At 40.9% G+C, this 9,894-nt stretch overlaps 1 protein-coding gene across 2 annotated transcripts in view; it reads right to left on the bottom strand.

The window, feature by feature from the left end:
* Positions 1 to 9,894, bottom strand: part of LARS2 (leucyl-tRNA synthetase 2, mitochondrial) — a 162,387-nt gene that overhangs the window by 65,605 nt on the left and 86,888 nt on the right. For both annotated transcript variants that reach the window (XM_011952653.1, XM_011952654.1), the window contains 2 exons: positions 9,743 to 9,850; positions 7,467 to 7,626 (listed from right to left, as the gene is read on the bottom strand). In XM_011952653.1, the coding sequence (XP_011808043.1) occupies positions 7,467 to 7,626; positions 9,743 to 9,850 (268 nt within the window). The remainder of the gene's footprint in view (positions 1 to 7,466; positions 7,627 to 9,742; positions 9,851 to 9,894) is intronic.

Below are 9,894 nucleotides of genomic sequence, written 5' to 3'. Positions count from 1 at the left end.
ACCTTCCTGAGTAGCTGGAACCACAGGTGTACACACCAAACCTAGTTTTTTTTTTTTTTTTTTGTAGAGCCAGGATCTCCCTATGTTGCCCAGGCTGGTCTCAAACAATTGGGCTCACACAATCCTACCATTTTGGCCTCCCAAAGTGCTAGAATTACAGGTGAGAACCACTGTGCCTAGCCAGGGTCTGTATTTCAACGAGTAATGATTGACTATAGGCATCTAAATCAGCCCTTATCTTTCATCACCTTGGGTGTCAGGAAGCACAGAGTGAGATATGGTAGGGTAACAGTGAAATGCAACCCCCATGGGTCTCCAGCCAGCACCCATGGTACAGATATATTAGCTGGGAGACACCTGTTGCTGGAGCTGGCTGAGTGCAGACTCACTTCTCAAAGTAGAGACCTGTATTTCTGATTCTACACTATCTTTTCCTTTCTTTTGTTTTTTGGAGACGGGGTCCCACTCTGTCACCCAGGCTAGAGTACAGTGGTGTGATCTCAGCTCACTGCAACCTCTGCCTCCCAGGTTCAAGCAATTCTGGTGCCTTGGCCATCCAAGTAGCTGGGATTACAGGCGCATGCTACCACACCCGACTAATTTTTGTATTTTTAGGGTTTCACCATGTTGGCCAGGCTGGTCTCGAATTCCTGACCTCAGATGATCTGCCTGTCTCTGCCTCCCAAAGTGCTGGGATTACAGACATGAGCCATTGCACCGGCCTCCACACTATTTTTTCTCAAAGAAGAAAGGCGTATTTTCAAATTTTGCAATTACATGATGTTATCAGGAGGCTGGGAGGTGAGGGGTGGTAGAATAAAGGTCAATAGGTAACATCTAGAACTGGTGAATCAAAAGACAGCAGTATAAGCATATATGGCATATGGACAGGCATACAGACAGGGACGTCAATGCCAGAATAACAGTGGGTGGCACAGACTACCAGTTAACCCCTGTACCTGCCTCCTCTTCTGACTCAGCAATACAATGTTGAGTTGGACACACGGCTGTTGTGTTTAGCTAATGGAAGCACTGTTCAGCCTCCCTTGCAGCTAGGTGTGGCCATGTAGGATACGCAGAAGCAACTGTTAGATCACGGCCTCAAAGGGAAGGAGCATGCCCTTCTCCCCACCCTTCCCCACTTCTTACCTCACTGGAATGCAGATCAAGTGTAGAGCAACTTAGAAACACAGAGAAGGACAAAACTCTAGAAGGGCAGAGCAGGAAGACAAGACAGAGGATCACTGCCCTAACCACCTCACAAAGTAGACTTATCACACATGCTCAAGAGTTTCATGTGGGTAGAATAAACTGCTGTTTATCTAAGCCTCTGTCATAGCCACCAAACTTATATTCTAAGTAACATATACCTAAAATAAAAGTGTTTGGGTAAGGAAGCTGTTTTTACTGTTCTTGTTATTGTTAGTACTCTTTAACTTTTCATATAACATATGTATATTATTTGGACTTTAAAAAACGAATTGGTTTTTAAAAAGAGTGATCTTGAAGTATTATCATTTTATATCTGATAAGTTACCAAAACGTTTTAGCAAGGTGACACTAATGTTTGTGAAGTCACTGTGAAATGCATACATCACGGGATATGGCACTATAAATTGATATAGCCCTTTCAGAAACCATGTAGAAATAGAAATAGAAAATAGAAAAATAGAAAAATGTTTGTAACCTTTGACCAAAAAAACCTCACACTTGGAAATATCTCCTAAGGAAAATTCTATGAAGCAAAGAGCCATGTGGACATAAATGGTCACAGCAGTTATCTCCACAATAGCCCCAAACACGAAAAAAGCCCAGTGTTCAACATGATGGGAAAGACTTAGGATATTAAGGTACATTGAGTTGATAGGACATTATGTATGGATTAAAAAAATAATAATTTAATTATTCTTCACAATTAAAAAACAATTGTGAAGCCTGCATAAAAACACAGAAATGTTTCCTGATAGCATATTAAGTGAAGACCAGAAAATAAAGAGGCAGAAGCAGCCTGATTTTTAAGATAATGTGGGAACGTGAGTTAAAAAGTAACACGACCATGTGCAAAAGAAAGAAGTTGGACCCTTACTTCATGCCATATATAAAAATTAACTCCAAATGGATTAAAGATCCAATTGTAAGATCTAAAACTATAAAACTCTTAGAAAATAAAATACGCATAAATCTTTGTGGACTTTTATTAGGCAATGGCGTTTTAGTTATCACCAAAAGCAAAAGCAACAAAAGAAAAAAGAGATAAACTGAATTTCATCAAAATGAAAAACTTGTGCTTCAAAGGGCACCATGAAGACAAACTCTCAGAAGTGGAAAACAACTGAGTAAATTACATATCTGATAAGAGACTAGTATCTAGAATATATAAAAATGGTTAAAATAATAATAAGACAAACTAAAATTAAAAATTAAAATGAAAATGAATTTTTTAAAAGGGGCAAGAGAACTGAATAGACATTTCCCCAAAGAAGATATATAAATGGTCAATAAACACATGAAAAGATGCTTGACAACGTTAGCCATCAGGGAAATGCAAATTAAAACTACACTGAGATATCACGTCATATCCACAAGGATGATCAAAATGATCACAAACAATAAGAAGAGCTGGTAATGATGTGGAGAAACTGGAATTCTCATACACTGCTGGTGGGAATGTAAAATGGTGAAGCCACTTTGGAAAATAGTCTGGCAGTTCCTTAAACTTCATGGCCCAGCAATTCTACCCCTAGGTATATTGCCAAAGAAATAAAAACATACATCCACACACAAATCTTTATTAATGTTCATAGAATTCATAATATTAATAGTTAAAAAGTAGAAATAACCCAAATGCCTGTCAATTAATAAAATGGATAAATAAAATGTGGCCTAGCCATACAATGAAGTATTACTTGGAAATAAAAAGGAAAGAAAACATTATGCTAAGTGAAAGGAGGCAGACATTAAGATGACAAATATTATATTTGATTCCATTTACATGAAATGTCTAGAATAGGCAGATCTATGGAGACAGATGGTAGATTAGTGATTGCCTAGGGCTGGAGATGAGGCAAGAATTGGGGAGGGATGACTGACAGAGGGTCTGAGATTTCTAGGATGATGAAAATGTTCTAAAATTGACTGTGGGGATGGTTGTATAAATTTGTGACTATATTAAAAACCATGGAATTCTATATATTAAGTAGGTTATTATATGGTGTGCTCAGTTGTTACAAAAGAAAGTAACACAAAAAAGTGTAGTGTACTGCTTGAAAGAGTTGAACTGCTTTTTATTACACAGAAAAGTTATATTATACCAGTTTTTCAGGTAGGACAAAAAATTGGTCTTTGAACTTAAATATTAGCAGATTTGCAATGAATGCATGGTAGCAGCTCACATGCTATATACCTGGTCAAAATCTATTTCCTAGAAACAACATAATTAAAATCAAAGTTCCTGAATAGGTCTCTAGTGTTCTCCATATTTCTCGTGTTTCCTTTGTAATTACTAATGTGTTCAGCAATCACTCCTGTGCTAGTGATGTGATGCAGGAATCCCGAAATCTGAAGAAACTGAAGCATTTCCCATAGTAGTTAGATAACAGCAAAACACTTTAGTAATTACAAAGAAAACATTAGACAAAAAGGTATCTGTCCTTCACTCTCAAGGCACCCACTGCAAAGAAGGCAGTCTCTCCCACCCTCTGGGAAAACAGACAAATGACTTTTATTTGGTGTTCACCAAGGCAGCAGTCGATATAACTAGTTCCTAGGCATACTTCATGGAAACAGGGCTCGGTGGTCAAGTGGGTGTGACAAGTGTTGCCTATGACTTCCTCTCTCAGACAGTTGCAGTGCACATTAGCACAGCAAAGATTCTGAGAAGTCCAAAGCAAAGATACCCGTTTATTTTTGTTTATTCCAGATTTTTTGAGCACACAAGCTTTTCCCTTCACATAACATCAAAGAATTCTACTTGAAACAGTTTGATGGAAAACCAAACCATTACCCCAGAATTACAGATCTGCTCTCACCCTTTGTCCTCACCTCATACCGATGCTATGGAGACAAGAGCAAAACAACAGTGAGCAATTAATTATTACTTAATGTCCTGGGGCTTCCAGGGAGGCTCTTGCTCTCTAATGTGCCTGTAATGTGTCAATAACAACAGAGTTCCAAGTTGTCCTTTAGAGAGACCTCATCTGCCCTTTCAGCAAAAAATATATTGTGTAGATAGTCGGTGACTCAGAGCTGAAATGTGTGGTTCCAAAGCCTCAGGGTTTGAATATTTTAATATTAGGAATGTAAGAAAAGATTTCAGGAAAAGACAGAACAGCTTCTAGAACTTTGATGATATTTCCCCATTGATGCCTTTTATGGTTTCTAGTTCCTATCAAGTCAGAGCTTACATAACATGACTTAAGTCAGATTTGGTCAGCTGAGAAAAGGAGGCGACGTCAATGATTATGGAAATAAACTAAATTTCAAGAGCTCTAGGGGAGCACCTTGCTTTTTTTCCTCTCTTAAAGGAATCTCTGCCAAATTAAGGATGCTAAGTAAAAACAGTTCATTTAGCCAATAACATCAGCAACCCAGTTGGCCAGGCTAGAAATCAAGGAATCATCTGGGGATCCTCCACCCTCGCAGCTTTCCACAGACCTCTCAGATGGGTTCCCGCCCTCCATCCTGACCCCTGCTGTTCTGGGGGCCTCGCCACCTCTTTCCACAAGTAATGGGGTCAGCCGGCCTGCCACTCTAGCATCGCCCTGGCCACATGGGTCACTTGGCTCCACAGGGCCCCTCAGGGCTCCTTCTCTACCCACAAGGTCCTCCAAGACCACCTTGGCTGGCAGCCCCATTATGTGCTCTGCCAAGAAGGCTAAACTTACAAAGCTTATGTGACCTTCCTTAAGTCACATGGATGGATCTAGGACCAGAATCTTGGTCATCTTGGGCCAAATCAGGAGCTGATATGTAGAAACAAACTTAGCAACAACAGGAGCTCATGTTTGAGAATTGAAACTCCTGCAAATGATAAATTTAGTCACAACTGTGCACTTCCATGACACTCAGTGGTCACTGCTTTAACACAAATCATCCTTAAAACCTGACATTCGATGAAAAAAATGAGGTGGTCAGCAATGGTAAATGACAGCAGTGATACAACATCCTGGTTTAAAATGTAATTCCAAAAGCCAGAAGAGGCATAAATCATACATTCCTAGGGTAATCCGAATTCACCTTTTGGTGAATTACACTCAATGCACTGTACTGGCCTTCTGTGACTGTGATGTCAAAATCCAGGGACTTGATGTGCAAATTAATCCAGAGATTTTGAACACATTGACATCTGCAAAAAGAATATTTCTACTCTGAAAATTAGAATTGGAAAATTTTATTGCCAAGTGTAATGTTCCATTTGGAACAATTTCAGAGATTATTAAAAAGAGGGGAGAAAATAATGAGCCCTTCAAATGGAACATTACACTTGGCACTAAATTTGCCAAAATGAAATGGCGAGGCCAGATCAGGTGTGTCGATATCCATGTGGTCACGAAAACAGTGCTGTCTGCATGTACTAAAAAAATTTCTCAATTTCCTACATATGAAAATGTTTTGAAGGTATACAGTGCCTTTCATCTCAGGAACTCCATCCTCTATAATTTGCTAGCTCCTTAACAAATTATAGCTCCCCTATTAATATTCCCTTATTTTCATTTGTGTCCCCAAATTAGCCATGAGAGAAAATGTAAGGGCTTGAGATGTTTCCATGTTTTAGTTCTTCAATTTTAGATATTATTCAGCCACCATACCCCTCAAGGAATATTAAATTGCTCATGAGAGTAAAAACTATGAGATTTCCCTTTAAACTAAATAGTTGAAAAGTATCCAGTTTTTCTTTTGAGCACGTAGAGAAAATAAACCTGAGAGAGATAGCTATATTGGGCTTTATAAGCACACATAGAAATTTTAACTCAAAAGACTCTTTTCTCTATTTCAATCCATATCACAAAGAGGTGAAACTGAGGGGTGACATCTGCCTTGTGTGGGGTGAGTGGCATAAGCATCTGGCTGTCCTCTGTTCTGCCTCCCAGGGGCATCCAGTTAAGACTGGAATGTCTCAACTATGCCCCACCAAGAGTGCACACAGCAGGCTCTTTAGAAAGTGCTCACTGATTTGAATCCGGCTTTAATGGTCTAAGTAAACAATTAAAGTCATAAGCAGAGAGAAATTGGGATGACATTGTCTATCTCTCCAACCTAGTATTAGGCAGTGTTTCATTCTGGTCATTTCAAAGATGGCAACTTAATATCATCATCCAAAACATTTCTTTAGTCAAATGCTATTTCAGACCCTAATAATTCAGATTGTATACTTTGGGTTGAAGTTTATAGTCATGAAAGAGAATAGGGATGAGATATTTGTGGAAATATTTAAATTACTGCAGAGACTTATTTCTAACTTAGAATGGACTTCTTTTCACCTACCCAGGCTTCATATCCCTTTCTCTGGTAAGAGCCCTCAAGTTTGTTTTGGAGAGCTCCCCCCGCTCCTTGGGGACAATCTTTGTGGTCTACCAAGGAAGGTACCTGGCCTCCCTTTGCCAAGAAAGAGACTGGGGGCCCCCGTTACACCAAACACCTTTCCCTGCGAGAGGAGTCTTGAACGAAGTGCTTCAGGCACTGAAGGTGGGGTTAGAGCAGAATTACTGACAGTGGCATTCAGGGGACTGTCTGTGAGTTCCTGCTCCCCAAACTCTCAGGGCTGCACTCTCCAAGTCTTCTTTCAGACTAGCTCTTCAGCTGTTCCTCTAGCAACGGTCTTCCCCAGAGCCTTCCAATGTGTTCCCCTTTTCCTCTGGGTTAGTCAGAGATGGATTCTGTTGCTTGCAACCACAGAATCTTCAAATCTTCAGGGACCAAGTACAACTTGATATGCCGATTCTAAGTCAGCTTGATCCATTCATAAAGCAGGTATGTTAAAAATCTGTATGGAGCAAGACGCTGCTCAGATGACCACATGAATTCTTTAAAACAATAAAATTAAGTTTGAAAAGTTTGCTCTCATTCTTACTGGCTTCCCTCTGCTCTCTGACAGTGTAGCTTTATTTGATGGTGAAATTATAAATTAGGAGAAGATTCTATTCCTAATAGAATAGATTCCTATATCTTTTCCTAATTTATAACTAGGAGAAAAGAACTTTAGATTATATTGAAAGGGAGAGAGCTGCGCTTTCAATCAGAAGCTCAAGACACAGACAAACTAGTAACTCATGGAGAAACCAGGAGTAATAAAAAGATTTTCAGAGCTCTTTTTTATCCTCATGCTTCAAAATAAAAACAAAAAGTAAGGCTAAGGCAAAGAACGACCCACGCAAGATGATATACAGGAAAGGACCTTGAACTCTGGGAGGCGCCATCCAAATGTAAGGTAGCAATCCTACCACCTGAGCCGTAACTTGCCAACTCACCTTTGCCAGGGACAAGGGCCATCCTCAAGGCTCCCTTCAGAGAGCTGTGCCCGTGTAGGAGTCTGTGGCTGGGCGAGATGGCCACATGGGAGGTGCCATAAATGGCTTCAGGGGTGGCCGTATAGGCAGTCAGCTTTTCTCCCGTGGCTTGACCATGAACCTGGTGGTAGGAAAGAAGAGTGACGTCATTTCTCAGTCCTCCCTTTGGGCTGTGTTGCTCCCTAACTGTATCCCCTTCCCCTTCCCTCCTCATTCCCCAACAGTGACCACAGCTCTGACCACTGGGCCAGGGGTGTGGGGATTGAGATGGTGCCTGGCAGAAGCTGAGAAGAGGATCACAGTGTCTTTTTCAGAAACAACTCCTACCACTTGCCCCACACCGGGCATGCAGGCATTCCCAAGTTGAAGGTGGTCCAAGAATGCTCAGAAAGACACTTTCCTGGCTTTTCTGGCTCCTTTGTTCACAAATCAAAAATAACTATTAGTGTTACATTGTTTGTGTTCTGAGAAAGAAGCTGTATTTTCTTCAAGGATACAAGGGTAGAGTAGAAAAAAAAAAATAAAGGCATCTACTTTTCTAACAAGAAAAACAGGTGCCAAGGTTATTACTGTTTTGAAGAGAGAAAAGATGGCCTGAGCTGAGTTCATGACTATGAGTCCCAAGAGCTGGTTAAAACGCCTTCTAAGAAAGACGCACACATTAGCCATCTACTGAGTGCCAATTAATATGACAGACATGGAGGACACAGAATGGACAGGTGCTACTTCCTTCATTTATTCAAACACATTGACAGAGTGCCAATCATGAGCTAAATACAGTCTACCACATGGCCTAAGTGCCAATTAGGTGTCCCCTATGGAGTCAGAACTGGGGCACAGAGGCATAGATGTGTCCTACCCCGCAGGACTGAGATGCTTCCTTCCTGAGACACTATGTTGCCCCATCTCATTTTCAGGTGGGTCCAGGAATGGAGATAAAAACATGTTCATAGTAAAATGTTGGGCAAAGAAGAAAGTGTAGAAGATATTCCACACGTAGTAGCCGGCAGGCCCAGAGACCCACACCAAACGCTAGTTAAGAAGCAAAGGCCTTTGACATGAGGACCAGACTCAGGCTAATGCAAAGGCCCTGAAAGAGATGGCCTTGCACATTTAAACAAAAGTCACGGCAGGACTGAATTTCAGAACTCTCGTCACCTTCTTGGGAAAGCAGTAAGAGGAAAAGCTCAGTCCAGGATTTGTTACTGAAATGTTTCCAAAGTACACACTCCCTTATGGGAGGCTTTCCATGTTTGCAGTTGGAGTACGTTGGATCACTTTTGTGAGGAGGCTGCACAGGGAATTATGAGCTCAGTGGCAAGCGGCAGGTGCTTGCAGACACCAGGTATGGCTGTCAGTATGCAAGGGTCTAGAAAGGAAGGCCAACTTTGTCTCAGCTGCTGCTTCCTCCTCCTAAAGGTTTTTGACTGGAACAAAGGTGAGGGCAGGTTTGGCGCTAAATGAACAGAGCAGAAAATCTTGATGACAGAAGGAGAAATCCGAAGGATAAAAAAAGAACACCCACGTAAAAAAGAGCAACAGAACAACTCTCTTGTCATTAGAGATAAAGAGAGAAGTTTTAGGGGCCCCTTCCAGAACAGGTGGGCCCTATATTGTGACCTTTCAGCAGTGTTTCCACAGCAGTTTCAAACACAATCCCTAAGCTCTAAGTCCATCTAGTTTTGAAATGGTGCTACAGTTAGCTTCTGCTTCCTTGGCTTTTAATCTGCTTTGTGACATGATCCCCTTGGAGACTACAATGAGAGTAATGGACCCATTGCTCAGGAAAATGCCCACACAAACACTTTGTACATAAAATTTCAGGGAGTTCATGGACCCCTAAAGACCCTCTGTGTCTGTGCTGTCCAATATGGTAGCCAGCAGCAATATGTGGCTATGAATCACAGCACTTGAAATATGGCTAGTATGTACTATAAATGTAGAATATGGATTTCAAAGACTGTACTAAAATGTAAACTCTTTAACAAATCATTTTTTATTGAGCCCATCGTGAAATGGAATCATTTTTGTTATAATGGGTTAAATAAAATATGTTATTAAAATTCATCTCACCTGTTCTTTGCACTTTTAAAAAAATGTGGCTACTAGAAAATTTAAAATTGTGCATGTTTGGACTGTGCTGCTGGGGAGTCCCAAGTTGCTGGTTTACTCAATGAGTCCCAAATGTAGAGGAGATTTGTAAGCATGAATTGCTGGAGCTGCTATCACTTGATCACCTTTAATGTGAAGTCCAGGTGGCAGCCCACACAGTCCCCGATCCAGTGGGCTTGCATGCCTTTTATTCCATACCATTCTGGAAGGTCTGCCAACGCGTCCTGCATGGCCTGTGCAAAAGAAAGGAGAACAAAGAAGTAGAGGCACAAGGCTT

The sequence above is a fragment of the Colobus angolensis genome, unplaced genomic scaffold, assembly GCF_000951035.1.
Source record: "Colobus angolensis palliatus isolate OR3802 unplaced genomic scaffold, Cang.pa_1.0 Scaffold344, whole genome shotgun sequence".
NCBI lineage: Eukaryota > Metazoa > Chordata > Mammalia > Primates > Cercopithecidae > Colobus > Colobus angolensis.
Note: the sequence above shows the minus strand (reverse complement) of the source record. Positions and strands in the feature narration are given on the sequence as shown.